Below are 18,593 nucleotides of genomic sequence, written 5' to 3'. Positions count from 1 at the left end.
TTTTTTTTTTACATGAAAATTCTGAGATTTTTTTTTTTTCTGGGCCATAATTATTTTTTTTTTCAGTGGCCCTAATCCTCTTCCGTATATATCAGATAGAGTAAACACAAGATGCGGATTCCTTCCTGCAACTTGCAGGAAAATAAAATAATTACCATTATATTGTAAATTTACTGCAATGAATCAGGAGAATTTCTTACGAAGGATTTCATAGTTAACCTCTAAAGCTACATCTGGCTGCCAAAGAAGCCCAAATTATCAGCATTCTACATACATAGTACTGATATGATGCTTGTTTGCATTGTATTTTATTTATTAGTACTGGGAACTAAATTTTGTCCATAAACTTTTATTTTTGAAAGAATTGGCGTCACGCTAGACGTTTATTGCGAAGTTTCAATGCAGGAAGTATGTGCTGCAACTTCGCGGTGATCCTCTTGAAACTAGGCTAGCGGAGAGGATGCCGTCGATTGAATACGACGAGTAAGTTTTAACTGTTTGTGACTGCTTTCACAGTATTTTACGAATATAAAACTGAATTTCCAACTCTGTCTTCTAGTTCCAAGCCCAGCTGGGCCGACCAGGTCGAGGAGGAAGGAGATGAAGGTAAGGAGTGTTTTAGCTTGTGGAGCTAACGTTAGCACAGCTCCAGTAGTTCGCAGTCCGCGAGAAGGGAGTGAGGCCCGGCCAGGCGGCTTCCACTTCCACGTGGTTGTAGGGCATTAAAAGCAAGTTAAATGTAACCACTGACTGATCTGGATAAATAGCTTTAAAGCGACATTTTTCTAACTACCCAAAATGGACCGATTGGCATCAGATAGTTAGAAAGCGGACATGATGACCGGGACCGAGGTAGTGTTTTCCAGCATGTTAATAGGCTGTCTACGGAAGGCTACGTTTACAAGACAGTTACGATAGACATAGGCCACTGCAAATTGATTTAATATTTAGCTTCATTTGTTAATATATTCGTTTTGATATCTGGACAAAGCTAAAATAGGAGACATGACAACAGATGGAGAAGTTCAGCTTTCCTTTTGACAGTTTGACCACGAATAATTTTAACTGGTGATTATATTGTTTTCTATATGATTGTCTGACATGTCACTCATGTCTTATTCATAGGGATTTTTAAAAGTTTACGTTGAAGATAACTATTGAAGAATCTTCCCGAAGTCTGTAAATTTGTAATAAAAAAAACTTCTTTTTCAACAGGCACTCTACCATCTCCAAAGGAAACCATTAAAGGAAACATAAAAACTGTCACTGAATATAAAATAGATGATGATGGAAAAAAATCCAAGGTAATTATTTGATCACAATATGTCACTCTTAAAGTGAAAATAGGCCATGATTTTATGTATATTATGTTGTTACAGTAGTACTTTATTAATAAAATTATATTTAGTATGTATTTTTTTTGTTTGTTTTTGGTCTAGATTGTGCGGACCTTCAAGATCGAGACACGGAAAGCATCCAAAGCTGTTGCCAGAAGGAAGGTTTGTATCGAAGGTGCATTCACCTAATGAATGATCAACGATAAGAGTCCCAAATGATGTCATATTTTTTCACTCTTTTATTGCAGAACTGGAAGAAATTTGGCAACTCCGAGCGTGATCCACCAGGTCCTAATGTTGCTACCACTACAGTTAGCGACGACGTCTTTATGACCTTTATATCCAGCAAAGATGTGAGAATCCGTTGCACTTATTAAACCCAGTGTTGTTCACAGCTTAATAATGTAAAATAACTTGTGGCATACATAAAAGGATGAGAGAACACTTTACAGTGGATTAGGCAAAATGTTTTAGTAATCTGTACTTGCCTTCATTTGACTTAGAAAACAATTCTACAAACATTCTCACTTTGCTAATTAAATTAGTAAGAAAAATGGAGTAATCTCTAACATACTTTGTGCAGAATCCGTAACTTGTTCCTGAGTTGCTAATTTCTCTCATTTTGCAGGACTTAAATGCTCAAGATCAAGAAGAAGATCCAATGAACAAACTTAAGGGACAGAAGATTGTGTCCTGTCGTATTTGTAAAGGCGACCACTGGACAACCCGCTGTCCATACAAGGACACCCTGGGTCCCATGCAGAAGGAGCTGGCTGAACAGCTGGGTCTTACTACTGGAGACAAAGAGAAGTCTCCTGGCTCTGGTACCATTTGTTCACTATTTAATATTCAGATTATCATTATTATTTAAATGTGGTTGTGAATTAAAATGGCTTGCTCTTTTGTTTTACCAGCTGAACCAGAACCTGTGCAGCCTGCGCAAACCAAGACTGGAAAATATGTTCCTCCGAGTCTGAGGGATGGAGGAACGCGAAGAGGAGAGTCTATGCAGCCTAACCGCAGGGGTGAGTATTAGTGAAGGCACAGGGACTTTCTGAATTTCAGTTCTTGAACAGCATCTAAATATTAATCTGATTAAACATCGAATGATTGACCCTTACAGCTGATGATAATGCCACAATCCGCGTGACCAACCTGTCTGAGGACACCCGTGAGACTGACCTGCAGGAGCTTTTCAGACCATTTGGCTCCATCTCAAGAATTTATCTGGCGAAAGACAAGAATACTGGACAGTCCAAGGTTGGCACTCGCTGTTTTTCTGTCCCTGCTGTGTTGATTACCGTTTGTCATCATTGTGCATTGTAATTTCATAGACTATGACAAGCACCAGTTTTCTGATCTAATATTGTCTTTCCTGCAGGGATTTGCTTTCATCAGTTTCCACCGGCGGGAGGATGCAGCCAGAGCCATCGCAGGCGTGTCAGGATTTGGATATGATCATCTTATTCTCAATGTTGAATGGGCCAAGTGAGTTTACAGTTAATTTTGTGTATTAAATTAACATGCTTTCTTATTGCTAACTTTTTTTTTTCCTTTTGCAGACCTTCAAACAACTGAGGGATTCATTAGACTTTCAACATGCCAGATTTTGTCACTGTAAAGTGACTATGATCTAAATAAAGATAAACTGTCACTACCTGCTTGTTGTATATCCTTTGACTTTGGCAGAGATAATAAAAAGTTTAGTTTCACTTAAATCAAATCAAGGATAAGCCAAGTCTTACACTTAGACTTTTCTTATATCAGCTAAGTCTAGGTATAAGCACATAAACTTAGCTGTTTATACTTTTAATAGTTTCTTAAAATTGAAAGAGAATTCTTTTCTTTAAATTCTGCATAAAACCTTACTTGAACCTTACTCCTGCGTATTTATAAATACGCAGGAGTGGCCATAAACATAACATGGAATTTAAGTTATTTTAGTAATTACAAAAGAATAAATGTAATAAATCTTGAGTTCATTTTTGATTATGGCTTAGTTCTTGAAAACCTAAATGTCTGTTCAGAAAATTATGGCCAGCCTGATCATGGTGAAGACTTAACTTCTACAGTAGGCTTTCTGTCACTAACACGGGCAGTACCAGCCAATAATCGCTGGTAGTATTTGGACAAATTGAGTAAGAATGTGCACAAATAACCAAGATTTATTTGATGTCTTTGTTAAACCAAAGACATTAGAGAAAACAGATGGGAGTGAGGCTCAGTGGTCCAAAATAATTTTCAGACTGAAGTTAGATTGTGGACAGTGAGGTTCAGTTTGAAGTTTCCAGATTATTTGGGTAGCATCAAATCTTCTGGCATTGTCCATGTTATACGAATTCATTCAAAGCCCTTTTTGTTTCCCTCTACCTAAAAGCTGACTTAGCACCTTCCCATACTGGGGTTTTAGATTTCAGGCTATAACCCATTATTTGGTAAATAAATTGAAAAATCAGTATGTAGTGAAGCTATACACCAAGAATTATAGATTTACTGAACTAAATCATCTTGACTTGTTACAGTTATATTTGTTCCAGCTATTGCCGATTGCTGAGCTGGATGTGTGCGAAAGATGGTAGAAAAGCCAAGCATACATGAAATAGTTTGGGTGAAAACCTAACAGTACAGCTAAATCCATAATGAAATTAAGAGGTAAACTATACATTTTGCAATTTTTAAAAGAAAGGTATATGTTTAGAAGATGGAGCTAACTCGCAAACAGAAATTTATAATCCGCTTATTAAATTTAATTCTGTTGAAATATGTAAGGAGTAGATGCAGATGTAAATACCAAAAATATTTTTACTATTTGATGCAAATGTAGGATAACAGGTCTGTACAAAGCTGCATCCTCATTGCTGGTATTAATGCATTGCTCCATTCAATCACATACAATTTCAAAAGAACTTTATTTGAAATATTACATATAAAATCTACATACAATTTATTCCACACTGAACATTTAACAACATGAATAAAAACAATTAAGATTCAATATGGAATGATTACTACATAGTACATAGTGGCCACTTGGTGATAGCTGGAAGTCAAGATTACTTGAAAAGTATTTCAACTTCAGCATTAAAACCTTTAAAACATGGAAATATAGAAGTTAATCAGAGACCTCCATCTTCTCTTGTTTGATGTCTGAAAAAAAAGTGAGTAAGTTTAAATGGTAAATGCAGGTTTGGAGAAATACAGCAAACAAACCAAATTACCCACCTGCTGTAGCTTGTTCCTCCTTCATCCTGTCTGAGACGCATTTCTTAATCTCCAGGCCGATGGCTCTGGAGAGCGGGGGAGGGACAGCATTTCCAACCTGGGAAAAAGAAAACAGACATTTCTGATCATAACCCAGTTTATTATTATTTTTATTATTATTGTTATTATTATCAAGACCCTTGATAATTTCATCTCCTAATGTTAAATTGTTTGGGGAAATGCTTCTGTTAAAGAACAGACCTGTCTGTGTTTGTCCAAGATGTTTCCAAAGAAGCGGTAGGTGTCGGGGAAGCCCTGAGACCGAGCGCACTCCCTCACACTGACAACTCTGTGCTGCTCTGGATGCAGAACACGGCCCTGTAGGTACAGGTTCGGGTTAAAATCACAAGAAAAAAAAGAGGTTTATTATAATATAGAAGCACCTAAATCTTACTCAAAGCCATTAAATGAACTGAACATTCTCAAAACTATGGAAGGTATTAGAATACTTTTAACGATTAGCAATAGAAATCTGTTCCAGAAAGAGAACGTACCTGCTTCCCCATGGGTTCAGGGTTGGTAACGGTTGTGCTGAAGAAACCATCCCACTCCAGTCTGCCGTACAGCCCGGCCCAGTGATTGTGGCGGTTTCCAGTATGGGGCAGACACCAGGGGATCAGCGTGTTGAACTGCCTGTCAGCAGAGTCGCAGGTTTTCCCTAAAATAACCAGACATTTCTTCAGCGGGAGATCATCATCAATTCTATTAGAAATCAAGTAAATTGACCTACATACCTCCTGCACAGGTGCAGACGCCTCTGAGAGCACCTGTGCTGCTGCGTCCGTTCTTCTTATCGTGATGCGTGTAACGTAGCTTCTTCGTCGTCGTGCCGTCTTTTAACCGAACTTCAATGTTGGGCAGATCTCTCCAGTCGGAACCTGGAGCCAGAGGGATGTGACGCATCCTGGCCTCAACCAGAGCACTCATGTCCTGAAAACAGAAATTATTATTTAACAAGAGCAGCAGTAATTTGTGATGAGGTTATGTAAAAATTTAAATGTAGCTGACCTTGCAGATATGGTCTCTGAGAATGGGCTGGTACTGTGAGCCTCTGATCTGCCTCTGGAACCAGGACTGAGGTTCTCCATTGTAGGAAATCTCCAAAGCAGCAGCACCATTGCGAATCTCGGGCAGGTCAGACATGGAGTCCCTGACTGTGATGGTCCTGTAGATGCCACCGTTCCCTCTGATCCACAACAGAACAGTTAGATCCACAAGCTTTAGGGAGATCTGTAGACCTCCAGAGGTCAAACTTTTTGGGATTTTTTACCGCGTCACGTTGCTGACGTATTTCTTCTCATCAACCGCCACGGTAAGCGAGCACGCTCTGGGAGCAAACACGTGCAGAGGTTCAGGGTAGCGAGGAAGCTTCTCTCCTGGAGCAGCAGCCAGGATGATTGCCCTGCGGCGGGTCTGAGCAACGCCATACTGACCGGCCTGATGAGCAGAAGAAAATAGAGCGTCAATCTGGTGTAGCCTTACCAGGACAGTTTCCCACATCCACAACAGAAATGGAGCGATCTGCATGGTGGTACCCACCTGAAGGACTCCAAAGGTGCACTGGTAGCCCATTCGCACCAGGCAGCGCAGAGTCAACTTCAGGACCATGGAGTTCTTGAAGGATACAAAGTTCCTCACATTTTCCAGCAGGAAGAACTTCGGTCGGTAGTAGTCGCAGTAACTGCATGAGGAGCCATTCGATCAGCAATCCAAACCGGATCATCTTCTATGCAATATTATTCATGGCTGGTCAATAAGACACTCACCTCAGATAGGACACCACAAGTGAGTTCTTGAACTTAGAATAAGTGCGAGAATTGAAGCGGTTCATTCCACTGAAACCTTGGCAAGGAGGTCCGCCGCACAACATTTCTACATCTCCCTTCTGGGGCAGCTTTTGGCCAAGGGAGTTGGTCTTTTCTCCAGACATGACCAGCTTAAGAAGGACATTACAGTCCTCGGTGAAAACTGTGGTGCCAGGATTGTTGAGTCTGAATGCCTGTGCAGCAGGCTCCCACATCTCAATAGCCCAGAGGGTCTCAGAGATACCTGAAGGAAACACAGGGCATCTGTAGGTTTCAGCAAGTCAAATTTAAGACTTTTTAAATGAGAGTTAAGACAGTAAAAACTATGCAGGGAATCCTGCTGGTTCACATGGGCTGCAAACACAAGTGAGCTAGTGGCAAAAAACAAATGTCAATAAAACTGGTGATAATTTTGCACTTATCCATAATGGAGGAAAAAAAATAAGCTAGCTAGCTAACAAGGGTGGATTAGTAGCTAATTAGCAACTGCCTGGAGTCATACAATGCAATGAAGACGTCTGCCTGCAACTAAAACTACAAACAAGATTGAATAGTATTACTACATTTAAAAGCTGTGATTAGCATATTTAAGGCCAACTTACCTTCTTCAAAATTAATGTTTTAAGGTTTTAACTTTAGGAACATGAATTTAAAACCTTTTAAAAATATACAGACACCCAGCAACAAGAGCAAATTCTGGGCAACACATTTGTGTTTTTGATGAAATATTTTGGTAACTGAAATGCAAGATTAACCTACCAGCCTGGTGGAAGCCTTCAGAAAGTCCACCACAGCCAGAGAAAACATCAAGGGTGCGATATTTTGGAACTTTAAGTGTCTGTGGTTCCATGCGAGACTCTTGTGGTTCTTGTGATGCTTTTCCTTTGCCTTTACCTGATAAGTGTAAAGTGAAATATCTGTCAGCAACAAATTCAAGAACACCCAGATCTCATGTAGGCCTTTATTTTTTATTTTTTCAAAAACCAACCTTTTCCTTTTCCCTTCCCCTTCCCTTTATGAACACAAGAGCGGGCATGGTTAGGAGGATCTTCAAAACTCTTTGATTTAGCGTTGTAAGCCTGTAAGATAGAACAAATACCAGACAGATGCTACACTGTAGAGATGCTTAATTCAGGCAAATTTGAATTGACAGCAAAAAACAGAAGAGGCAATAGCCGTACCTCCAGGAAATAGAAGCGGTCCGGTCCACCACTTGAGTAATCTTGGACAGATTCATTCAGGTCTTCTGCGTACTCTACTTGACAGCGTCCAAGTACCTCAGACATGCTAACCGTCACTTCCTCATCACTCCAGTAGAGCTGATTGATGTCTGTATGGTAACTGGCTTTGACGCCTCTGTGTGTGTTCTCCGGCCTGATTATTTACACAAATATCTATTAATTCTTCACTCCTTTACACAAAAAACCCCTTAAAGATTCAGAAAATGAATGAAACATCTACCTGTAGAACTTGTAGAGTCTCAGCTTGACTTCTGAGTTGTCTGATTTACCATTGCTGCGTCGATGACAGAAAATCTCCTTGATGCGGCCAACACGGAAAGGCTCTGGGGCATCCAGGTTTGACCCCTTAATGTAGTCTGAAGACTTTCTGTAGTACTCTGGATACAAATCTTCATCCACATCCTCTTTTCTGTGGGAGCGCTTCACCGGACTGGCTGGTTTCACACTAAAAAACAGAAAAAGGTGAATCACATGATGGTTTAGGTAACAGTCTATAACTGAAAACTTCAGTTGTTTTCTAGATCACCTAGAAATCAAATAGATAGATACATTTGCATGCTTTTTCATAGTTTTAAATACCATAAATGACTTTGTTACACTTTACTACACAAAACAGTTATTACGGACCATGACCCACATTTTAACCATGTCAATTATTAGATCAGTCAGTCTACCACTCAAGTCAATCCTGAGTAAAATCGAGACAATTCCTCATAGACCATTTTATATCTGGCAGATTGCTTGAGTTACATCTTGTTTTTAGTCTGTAACGTACAGAACAATGAACAAAATTGCCTGACAGAATTGCTTGTAAGGTCACATCAGAAACTAGGAGGGGTACAGAAAGTGCTGGTTCCTTTTGCATAATTTACTGTGGTTTTCCCATAAAAGTCAAAAAGATCAGTGATTGGTTAGCTTCCAACAGTTTGTCTGCATCTCTGTTCTCAGTCACTGATTTCTGATTGCACCAAATATAAATCAAGTTCATCTGCAGCAGCCCTGTGATTACTGCCCGATACCACAGTGGTATCGGGCAGAGGTACAGAAATCCACTCATTTAAACAAAGAAACATTATTTGTTACCTAAAACTGAAGGCTTCAGGAGGCATGTAGACGCTGTCTCCAACCCTGAATTGTTCTCCCTTGAAGCAGGCCAACGCATACAGAGCCTTGTTGTCATTGTCCTCGTTCTCCAGGGGTTCAAATGCTCGAGGTACTTCCTGCTCATCTCGCTCTTTAATACGGGCGCAGCTGCCACAGAATCTAAATGAAAACATAACCAAGTTAATGAAACATCATAAAAAGCTAGAAAACTAAAGTAGTAATCCTTGGCATTATTCAATGCCAAACAAGTTCTTTTACATGCCCTTTTATTAATCATACTGAACAGGTTAAAGTTTAAAAAGCCATTTACCTGAACTTGCAGTCGTCCGATTGTTCAGTCTTAGGAGGAGTCTCAAAACGAGCAAACTCTGTGTCATACCAGAACTGATAGAAGAAACTCTTCCCATCGTCGTCAATCACCTTCAGGTCAACATCCACCCCACCCTGGAATAAACGGACCTTCTAAATAAGCAATTCAGGACAAAACACATAGTGCATCAAGACTACCAACTGACCTCCATGAACCAGTTGTTTGATGGAGCTTTGTACATGACGTTCACTTTTCCCTGTACATAATTGAGCAGCATGTCTTCACATTCATCGACAATAACCAGCTCCAGTGGATCAGAGGACTCTCCGAGGACTGTGTGGATTCCACGGAGGAACCAGTGGGCATGAAACATCTTCCCATTATTGTCCTCCCACAATGAAGTGATCCTAAAAAGGAATATCTCATTAGATATAAACAGGTTAGGCTCCTTATGATGTTAGAGGACATAAAGAGATGTCATACCTTGCCAGATACAGAGGAGTGGACGGATCTTCTGATGAAACTGAGACACAGTCTCCCACTTCCAGCACTTCATCATTCAAGGAGACCTTCTTGTAGTACTGCCTCTTCCCTACGGTCTGAAGAGAATCAGAGTTAAAACCCATACCATGTTTTTGTCACTCCTATTTGACAAAAACATGAGGTGCTTTGTAAGGAAAACTGTTAAAAAAAAAAGAAAAGAAAAAAAAAAACTTCACACTGGATATTCTATGATTATTTAAAAAAATATGAATATTTTGCAAATAACCAGCCTGGGTTTCTGTTCTAGATGGCACTATAATCATGAAATTAATTTGAGTTTCGACAAATCTGCCTCACTTCATGGTGACAATTTTTATTAAACTTCAAAATCAAGCTACAGATGTTAACGGGAAACTGTCAATTGTGTCAAAGGTAACATGCTTTAAGACAACTTTCAGCCTACAACTGCTGGTTGCCATGCATGTTATTGCTACTGCCACCTGCTGGCAGAACGCAGGTATCGCAGCACATCTAAACTCCCAAAATCTCAAGAAGTGAATCTTGGGGTTTTTGTTATTATGCAGATTGTGTTTGACAGAAAATCCAACCCTGTTGTCACACAATTAAATCCTACCTCAACAGGCTCGCCAACCCATGCAAGTTTGGACTGGGTCTGTCTCTTTTTCTTGGTTTGAAGAACCTTTTTGGTCTTCTCCGCTGGAACATCTTCCTCCTCAATATTCTCATCATCCTCAGCCTCCTTTACAGCAAGGTTTGGACATCTAAGGGAAAAGAATTACAAAGTTTAACATTAAAACAGCAAGAGAAAACAGATCAAAACCAAAAAAATAAATAAGTAAATTTGTGTTTTGTTTTGCTGCTTTAACATCCTCACCTTCTCTGCTTACAAGCTTGCTTGCTTTTGCCACTTCCTCCAAATTTGATCATATCCTTGCAGGCTGTGCACTTTCCACAGTCAGGAGACTGACAGACCTAGGAAGGTGACAAAATCAAATGTTTTATTCATGTAGAAGTGCAGTGAAGGATCACCATATCTTGGCATAAATCAGAGCTTCTCCAACTCACTTCGCAGACCCCACAGCGCTGCCGTTTGGCTCCTCCCTCCTTATCATTCTGCTCTATCTGATCAGCGAAGAAGGCATCGAAAATCTGGTAGACCATCTTGGTTGTGGTGGCTTTGGTTGGTCCCTTGCTGTCCTTCTCTATTTTAGTTGGGTGGCGGATGGTCTGTCTCCTGGCAGCTCTCCTGTCAACAGAAGAAAGTTATTTAATTTACTTTATCTTTGTTAATTCTCAAGAAAGTATCATTTACATAAACTTAGGCCTCTACATCACAAGACTAACTTCAACATTTGAAATAAGGTGGACAAGTAGACCATCTCATTGTAACTCAAAGAAAATTATTTAATTTAAATCTGTTGTGTTGGTTTTGCCTCATCGCATGTGAAGTGAAGGCATTATGATGCTTCAGGCCGTTAAACCCCAGCGTCAGGCCATGCAATGCAACAAGCAAAGAAATGAAACACACACTCTAGATGGAAAAAGCATTTTGAAGTGAAAGTATTGAGTGTGGAGAATCAGATTTTAAAGATGAAAATTTAATAAATCAGCTACCGTTTTCCTCTTCTGGAGACAAACTATTTTTTTTTATGAACTACTAGTTGACGCATCTCAAACCAAAAGTGAACACATTAATGTAGCAAAAACTAGACTGCTATACAATCTTGCTGCTACGGCCTGAAACCAAGTGCACATTTTACTGGCACCAATTCACACACCTACTGATAAAAAATATTATATATTTAAACTAGGAAAATAACGTGGTATATAAAGCAAAACCGTGGTTAAAAACAAAATGTTAGCATGACCTATGGTATGGATCTTTGAGCATCAAGCTTTGGAATGTTTCACATGAACACAGCCACAAACAAGCTAAATGCAATCACAGTAAAGCCTACCTACCAGTACAGCTGCATGCTGCATTAGGAAATATTAAAGGATTATTAGACTTCTGGGAGACAGGGAGTGAGGAGTATGATTACACAAATACAAAAGTAGCAAAAAACAACAGCTTGTTTATAGCAGCTTTCATCGTCAGCTCATGGTCACAGATCTTTACCTCTTTCCCAGGGTGACTCCTGCCAGTTTGATCAGATCTCTCATGCAGGGAGTAACAATGATTGGCTGCTCATCTGAGTCACCGGCCTCATCGTAACTCTCCACTTGCTCCACCACGAACTGGGCGTGGCGCAGCAAGGTGTCTTCAGTGAAGCAGTTGAAGTTCAGTCCTACTGGAGGGACTGTGGTCTGCAGGAAATGGGCAAAGGCGGTCAGTCCTGCATCGCAGCACAAAAAAACTCAAAGTGCTCAAATTTCACGAAAGAGCTCACCTCAATCTTGTTGAGAAGATCTTCGTAGGTGGCATCTGGGTTCTTCTGGAGGAATTCCACCACAATCTTGCTCATGTAGATTTTTTCCTGCATCAGTGCAAAAATGGGAGCGTACTCCTCACTGGGCTCCATCAGGATGTAATCGGCAAAAGCTGCGCAAACATAGATGATGTTAGCAAGTCACTTAAACAGTGTTAGGCATTTGGTAAGAAGAGGACTTACATGTTGTGAATCCAATTAAAGCCTTTTCTCCTCCATCAAAACCAGTTATCCACCAGGCGTTGATGGGTCCAAGCTTTCTGGCAAAAACACCGCCTGAGTCGAAGAAAACGGAGCATAATTTGTAGAGTTACAAGCAACCAACAAAACGTTTACGTCTTGAAGGAAACCGTCGTACTGGTTAAGCCCGGGCTGTCATCATAGATTGGTTTCACATAGCAGCTGAAGTAAAGCTCCACGTTCTTCTCAATCAGCCCAGAGTCAAACGGGCAAAGATGGCCATGCTTGTCGTACACACTGCAAAGAAACACCAACCACTTAGTCAAGAACCATCACAGAGCACCCAGCAGCTTGGATCCAGACCGGATCCCCTACCTGAAGTTTGTGATCCGGTGCTGTGGAAGATGATCATAGCTCTCAAATCCATCTTCATTAGCCTCAAACAGTGACAAACTCTCATGGGTTAACATCTCTGGCTCTTCAAGCTGAAGGTGGAAGTTAAAAATAGTCAGGTTTGGAATTAAACTCCACCCTGACGGGCTTTGACCGTCTGAAACCACGACGCTCTCACCGCGTTATCAGGATCCCCTTGAAACATCTTCAGATCTGGATCATCCAGATACTGCCTACAGTCAGGGCATTTGGGAGGAGGAGTCTGGAGAGAAAAAAAGATAAGTCAAAGAAAAACGCTGAAACTGTTCCTATTGTTACAAACCACAGCATCAATGTTTAAAGAAGCACCTCAATACCTTCGCAGCAGGTCCGGGTTTAGTAATCTTGGATTTCGACTCCTCTGGAGCAAGTCTGCAGAAAACAAGTCAAACGTTAGAAATAATGAATTCCCTCCAGAAGTAGAACTTTTTTTTTTTATAAATCTGGATAGGTGGGACTTACTTCTCATCAGAATCCACCCTGAGGCGTTTCTCCTCCTGAGTCTGCAACAAAGTGCAAAATAGATTTTAACAAACACTCAAAGTTCAACCCTGATCAGATAGTCATATCTGCTGATCAATAAAATCATCACCTCTTCAGTGTCATTTTCTTTCTGCGCTTCATTTATTCCATTGATAGCTTCTCCGTTCAAGTCCTCAGATTTGCGTTTCTGACTGTAAAGCAAATCCATTTTAGTGTCAGCCACTTCCTGAGAGAAATAATTTGACTCTCCTTTTTCTTTTCAGAACCAATGAAGCCGATACATACACTTTAGAGAACATTGACAAGATGGTTGGCTGTTTGCCACTGTTTCTGGTGACTCTGGTACTGGTCGGTGATTCTACAAAATAGATTAAGAAATTAAAAATGTCTCTTGAAACATTCATATTTTGTGAATCAAGCAATTGTAAACTCAGAATTTGCTGGAATAAGTGTTAAACTAACTTTTAGTTTCAGAGTTTGCCTTGCTCCTGCGTCCACCTTTCCCTTTGAGAGCAGCTGGCAACTTGGTTTCTATTTCTTCCTGTTCTGTCACCATATTAACATCTTCATCCTCTTTATCTATATGGGAGCCATTAGCAAACCCATTCGCCTTTCCATTCTGCTCCACGCCGTCCTCATGCGAGCCATTTTTCAGACGAAGCTCTTTGCCCAGCAAGACCTTAACTTTAGAGATGTAAACCTCCTGAGGAAAAAGAATAAAAGTTACAGTTACATGGCAGATTATAGGAGGATCTCTATTAATAAGAAAATCATGAGGAAATGAATTAGAATAAAATGACTCAAGGTTAAATATGTCAAATACACTGTGATTTTTTTAGGATTAGTTATGATTATGACTTTAGAGTCAAATAAAGCCTATAAATCTCTGTAAGACAAGCCAAGGTATTCCACAAACCCAATTAAAGAAGGGATTCTTAATATGGAAATGTTAGGTTAAGGCCAATCATCAGGAAAGCTGCTGACTTGACAGTTGTCCAGCAGACGGCCAAACTGGCCACAGAAGGTCATCCTTAAAGAAGTTCTCTCAGAACTATTCCTAAACACATTCATGGAAAGTTTTGTGGAAGGAAAAAGGTGCACAGGCGACAAGATTAACTATAGCCAAAAGAGGACTGAACAATGATGAAGCACTGGATTCATGATGTCTCAGGTTCAATGTGAAGCTTCCACAGTTTGTGATGATTTGGGGGAGCAATGTCACCTTCAGCAGTTGACACAGGCTGTTTTATCAAGATCACCTCAAACACAGGGATATACTCGGCAACCTTAAGCCACTGCATGCTTCCCTCTGCTGACAAAACTGTCTGGAGATTACATTCAAACAACACAAATGAGCTGAAGACTGCTAATAAAGCACACACCTGACCTAATAAGCGAGTAATTTTAAGGCTTCTGTGGGACTTTATGGGATGCAGGAATTAATCAGGTGTTAACAGAAACACTCTAAGCTTCCATTACCAAAGCTAACAGAAAAAAAACAACCCAAGTTTTCATTTTTGCGACTGAATCATTAAAACAAATACACTTTTCAACATAGTGATATGTATTCATGTAGCTAGGCAGGAACAGAAATAAATACATAGAATCCCTGACCTTTGAGATTTCTGAATTCTTCATTTTCTCCTCCAGGTTGGTTAGCTGGTCCTGAGCGTCATCATGCAGGAAGTCCTGCACCAACCTTAGCTTCTCTTTCACCTGATCCTGAAATAACAAGTTCACAGTAATGACAATTTCAAGTTAAAAAATTAATCCCAAACTTACATGACACAATCACATTCCCTTAATTATGTTATGTTAAGAAAACTCTGAAACCAAACTTAATTTTATTGGATTATAATGAAGTAGAGGGAATAACTATTACAGCATGGGTCGCACGAAGCAGTCGTATAGTGTTATTGATTACAAGCTTTACTTGCCTCCTCTGGAGATCCATCGTCATCCAGCATCTGCAACCTATACACAGAACACATGACAAGACAACGTTAGTTATCCCAAAGGGACGGCACGCTAACTTATATATTCTAATATTAAAATCAGGTTAACAGCGGGAAAGGGGAAAAACATAAATAAGAAAACTTCATGAGTGGCGCCAAATCACGCACACAAACACATCCATTGTGAGGCTAACCATGCTAGCAAGCTAATATCAGAAGGAAAAAATACCAGCCGAATTTGACAATTGGCAACAAGCTAACGCTAGCTGCAGATGCTACTGTAAGCAAAGCGGTATAGTTCAGCAGTCATAAGCAGCGGAGTAAGTGACAAATTTCCAGGCTTGCTGTTGCAACTCCTCATATAGCAATGTAGGTTGCTATGTACCTATCACAATATTAGCATTTTTTTCATATTACCATACCTCTTTCTCACGTCGTCGGGCAAAGACAAGGACGTCTTGGATGGCATCGTAAAAAGCTATTTAAAAGCCGAAAGACAAACACGATAAAACTGATTTAACTGTTAAAACACCTGGTTGAGCCCGCTGTCAGTAACCACAGCACGGCTCCACAGTGACCCGCCAGCCTGTGGACGATTCCTAACGTGGATGCTATGTGCAGTTCGGGCGCGCAGGCCGTGTTTTCGCGCGGAATGTAGCGTTGGGAATTGCGTTTCCTTTCCGGGAGCCGAATCATTTGGCGTAGAACGCCAGCAAAAACCGACTCTTTCCGTTTCCCAAATAGCTTCACTTCTTGCCCTCGGAAATAACTTTTAATATGTAATTTATACATGGGAACACAATTCTAATCCTTTATTGATCATTTTTCTCAATGCCACAATTTTAACTTGGTTGATATAAAAAAAATGTTAGAAAATTTTGTTTTTTTATATAAAGAACGTGTTTGCATATTTTATAGAAAATCGCAGGTTTTGTGCTGACAGGAGTGGTATGAAAAGTTCGTTTCACTGGTTGAGCTGGACTCACTTGTCCGTTTGTGGATTTGTCGCATAACTGTCTTTTGAAAGAGGCTTAACACTGAATCTGTGTCTATTTTTCAGTGTGATGGATGATCGTGGCTGATTTTTTAATTGAATCTCAGTATAAATAGTTTAGAGTCATTATATCTTTATAGTATGTCATTGTATGTGCACGATTGACAAAGTTAATGTAAAATGGCCAGCAAAAGTTTTTCGGATGGTAGCCATTATCGTACGTTCACGTAATGAACTGGCACATCCAGCCTGTTCAGTTGCGAGCGATACAGCAGTAACTGAAACCCCGGCACTCCAAGCGCTACCATTACAAATACTCATGGGTAAAATACCCTATATATAAGATATACAATCTCTATTGAGCAATTGAGCTGGGTTCACAAACGCATTTTATGTGTTGAATGTAGAACTCATAAGTTGTACAGTTAATATTAGGAGGCAAAATATTCCCCAAATTTTACATGTTTATAAATAAACAATAAGCTACGGTTTCCCCCCGATGTTTCACATTTGTTGAAGTCCGCTGACAGGCGGAAGCAAAAAGAATATTGTTTACTTATGGGCAATAACAGAAATATCCATATCGGCATTTGCGATTTGTACCTTTATAAAACACTTAGTATTCAAAACTTAGTTTATTTTGTAACCCTACTTTATCGTAATTGTATATCAAACGTATTCCTAACTCCACATTTCACTTTGGCAAAAATATTTTCAAATGATTTAGGTTAAAATGAAAAAAACAAAGTTGGAATTTAAATGCAGGATTCCAACTATGTCTCTCTGAAGTACGCAGAGGTAGTGGTGACAACCGCCCCCTCTCAAAAGGTAACTGGTTGATGGTACATAGTGAGTCAGTTGACTGTTTATAGGTAAACCACATTTGAACATTAAGCTCTTCTACCTCTTGCAGTGTACGACCTGTCCTAAAGCAGCTCAGTCATTCTGACTTAATTTAGCAATGTTACGGTTGTATGGAGAAGGAGGTATTGGTTCATTCATTGGGCCAAGTTTCTGAATACGTCGGATAATGAAATTCTTTTCTCGACTCCCCCATCTGCACTCCAAACCTTGCCGTACCACCTGCTGTTTACGCAGAGAGAAATCAGTCATTACCCATTAAGTAATGGCTGATTTTCCATCGGATTCAGGAAAGTTTAAAAAAAATTCTAAGGACATATATTTGAGTCATTTAGGTTTTTAACTGTGGTTCTGGCCTAATAAAATGTTTTCATATCTTTCGCTTCAGTTCACTCATCTCCTTATTGAATTTCACTCTTCTGAGATTGGACTTAAGCAATTTTTGAGAGGGTGGAAAACCCTAACCGCCCCCATGTCTGAGGCACCAGACCTGAACGCCTTCTCGTCCACGCAGAGATGACTTCAGACCTTCATTTATCAGGTCTGCACTGCAGACCTGATAAAGTGTGTTTTTCTGCACACTGTGTTTTGTGCAGAAAAACAGCAACGTCTGATCAGCTTACAGTTTTACTGTAATGTATGATTCAGATCCTACCTAGATTATGTTTGCTATTTGTCATACAGTCTGAATAATAAAAAAAGAAAGTTCCCTGATAAATGAGATCAATATAAGTAGCATTAAAACTTTTAATATCTAATATATAAATCTATCATGTGACCTCTACAACTCAGTTCAAAACAAACTGGAGTCTTCTGGGTGTGACATAAATAAACAGATGGTGTGTTTATATAAATATGAATGACTCTAAACTTTGACCTTGCAGACACTTTCAAAACCTAAATAGCTTTTGGGGTTTGCATTTAATACTTAAAGTATGATACTATCACCGTGATGCCTCACTGTGTTAAATGTGTTTTAACACATATTGTCCAACAGACGTTTGGGATACTTCAATGTGTTTTTTATAAATTTATCTGGACTTGCATGTTTTCTGCTTTTTGCACAGGGACTCTCCACAATACTCTATATCCTTGATAACAACTCCTTTATTGTTGCTATTGACCTCCTACTAACTTTCTTCTGGTCTTTTAATCAATTTTGCAGTGATGTCCAGTTCTTGGTGATGTCCATATTGAGCATTTTTCTTACCACTTCAGGATGACAGTATGCCATTATTTATCTAGTGCCTTGGGAATTAATTGTATGACTTTTTTTTTTAATTTAGCATTCTCTTCACAGAGAATTAAAAGATTTTTGATGGAAGTGTTGCTTTTGTAAATAATAAGCAATTTTCTTGTTTTGCCACAAGATGGCATCATGTAGCCACTATCCAAAGAAAGTCATTCTTGCGTCAGATCAACGACTAGAACATTTTAAATATGAACACAAATATTATATACTGTCTTCATGGGATTGAATGGAAAATATTTAAGACAGCATGAGCATGCATGAGTTTAATGTACAGTGTATTTTTATTGGTGGACACAAACAGGGAAATCTTACTCTTGGTGCCATTTTGTCTTGGGAGATTATTTCCTAAATAACCCCAAAGAACACTAAGCACAGAAATAACTAACAGAGGTTTTATGTGAAGGAAGGATTTAAAAATTTTCTATTAAAACCTCACCTACAGGTT

The 18,593-nt window shown here is 39.6% G+C and overlaps 2 protein-coding genes across 2 annotated transcripts; one reads left to right on the top strand and one right to left on the bottom strand.

Annotated features, from left to right (window-relative positions):
• Nucleotides 1–374: 374 nt before the first annotated feature.
• eif3g (eukaryotic translation initiation factor 3, subunit G) lies at nucleotides 375–2,994 on the top strand. The gene is made up of 10 exons (XM_044099597.1): nucleotides 375–483; nucleotides 560–606; nucleotides 1,216–1,304; nucleotides 1,440–1,499; nucleotides 1,586–1,690; nucleotides 1,966–2,161; nucleotides 2,252–2,362; nucleotides 2,461–2,597; nucleotides 2,719–2,825; nucleotides 2,900–2,994. The coding sequence occupies exons 1-10, from the start codon at nucleotides 461–463 to the stop codon at nucleotides 2,913–2,915; spliced, it is 891 nt and encodes a 296-aa protein (XP_043955532.1). The 5' UTR covers nucleotides 375–460; the 3' UTR covers nucleotides 2,916–2,994.
• A 1,233-nt stretch (nucleotides 2,995–4,227) lies between these two features.
• On the bottom strand, nucleotides 4,228–15,676 carry dnmt1 (DNA (cytosine-5-)-methyltransferase 1). The gene is made up of 34 exons (XM_044099589.1): nucleotides 15,464–15,676; nucleotides 15,024–15,060; nucleotides 14,701–14,808; nucleotides 13,549–13,789; nucleotides 13,372–13,444; nucleotides 13,196–13,277; nucleotides 13,066–13,106; nucleotides 12,921–12,975; nucleotides 12,743–12,826; nucleotides 12,547–12,656; nucleotides 12,350–12,468; nucleotides 12,175–12,267; nucleotides 11,953–12,104; nucleotides 11,682–11,869; nucleotides 10,628–10,808; nucleotides 10,437–10,534; nucleotides 10,176–10,323; nucleotides 9,542–9,657; nucleotides 9,264–9,465; nucleotides 9,059–9,192; nucleotides 8,728–8,907; nucleotides 7,865–8,089; nucleotides 7,585–7,777; nucleotides 7,392–7,482; nucleotides 7,163–7,297; nucleotides 6,365–6,647; nucleotides 6,138–6,279; nucleotides 5,869–6,035; nucleotides 5,607–5,784; nucleotides 5,333–5,528; nucleotides 5,093–5,256; nucleotides 4,800–4,916; nucleotides 4,560–4,656; nucleotides 4,228–4,484 (listed from the first exon to the last, which is right to left on the bottom strand). Exons 1-34 carry the CDS (start codon nucleotides 15,508–15,510, stop codon nucleotides 4,450–4,452), a joined length of 4,512 nt encoding a protein of 1,503 aa, XP_043955524.1. The 5' UTR covers nucleotides 15,511–15,676; the 3' UTR covers nucleotides 4,228–4,449.
• Between the last annotated feature and the right edge of the window lie 2,917 nt (nucleotides 15,677–18,593).

Source organism: Gambusia affinis, linkage group LG19 (genome assembly GCF_019740435.1).
Source record: "Gambusia affinis linkage group LG19, SWU_Gaff_1.0, whole genome shotgun sequence".
Lineage (NCBI taxonomy): Eukaryota > Metazoa > Chordata > Actinopteri > Cyprinodontiformes > Poeciliidae > Gambusia > Gambusia affinis.
This window is presented reverse-complemented; position numbering and strand designations above follow the sequence as displayed.

What these genes read in the sequence shown, in the direction of transcription:
- eif3g (XM_044099597.1), top strand. Translation starts at nt 461, where the DNA reads ATGCCGTCGATTGAATACGACGA. An exon ending in AAGCTGTTGCCAGAAGGAAG is followed by an intron (nt 1,500 to 1,585) that starts GTTTGTATCGAA and finishes CTTTTATTGCAG; the next exon opens with AACTGGAAGAAATTTGGCAA. An exon ending in AGAGAAGTCTCCTGGCTCTG is followed by an intron (nt 2,162 to 2,251) that starts GTACCATTTGTT and finishes TTGTTTTACCAG; the next exon opens with CTGAACCAGAACCTGTGCAG.
- dnmt1 (XM_044099589.1), bottom strand. Translation starts at nt 15,510, where the DNA reads ATGCCATCCAAGACGTCCTTGTCTTTGCCCGACGACGTGAGAAAGAG. An exon ending in GGAGTCACCCTGGGAAAGAG is followed by an intron (nt 10,809 to 11,681) that starts GTAAAGATCTGT and finishes TTCTGTTGACAG; the next exon opens with GAGAGCTGCCAGGAGACAGA. An exon ending in CGTCTGCACCTGTGCAGGAG is followed by an intron (nt 5,257 to 5,332) that starts GTATGTAGGTCA and finishes TGGTTATTTTAG; the next exon opens with GGAAAACCTGCGACTCTGCT.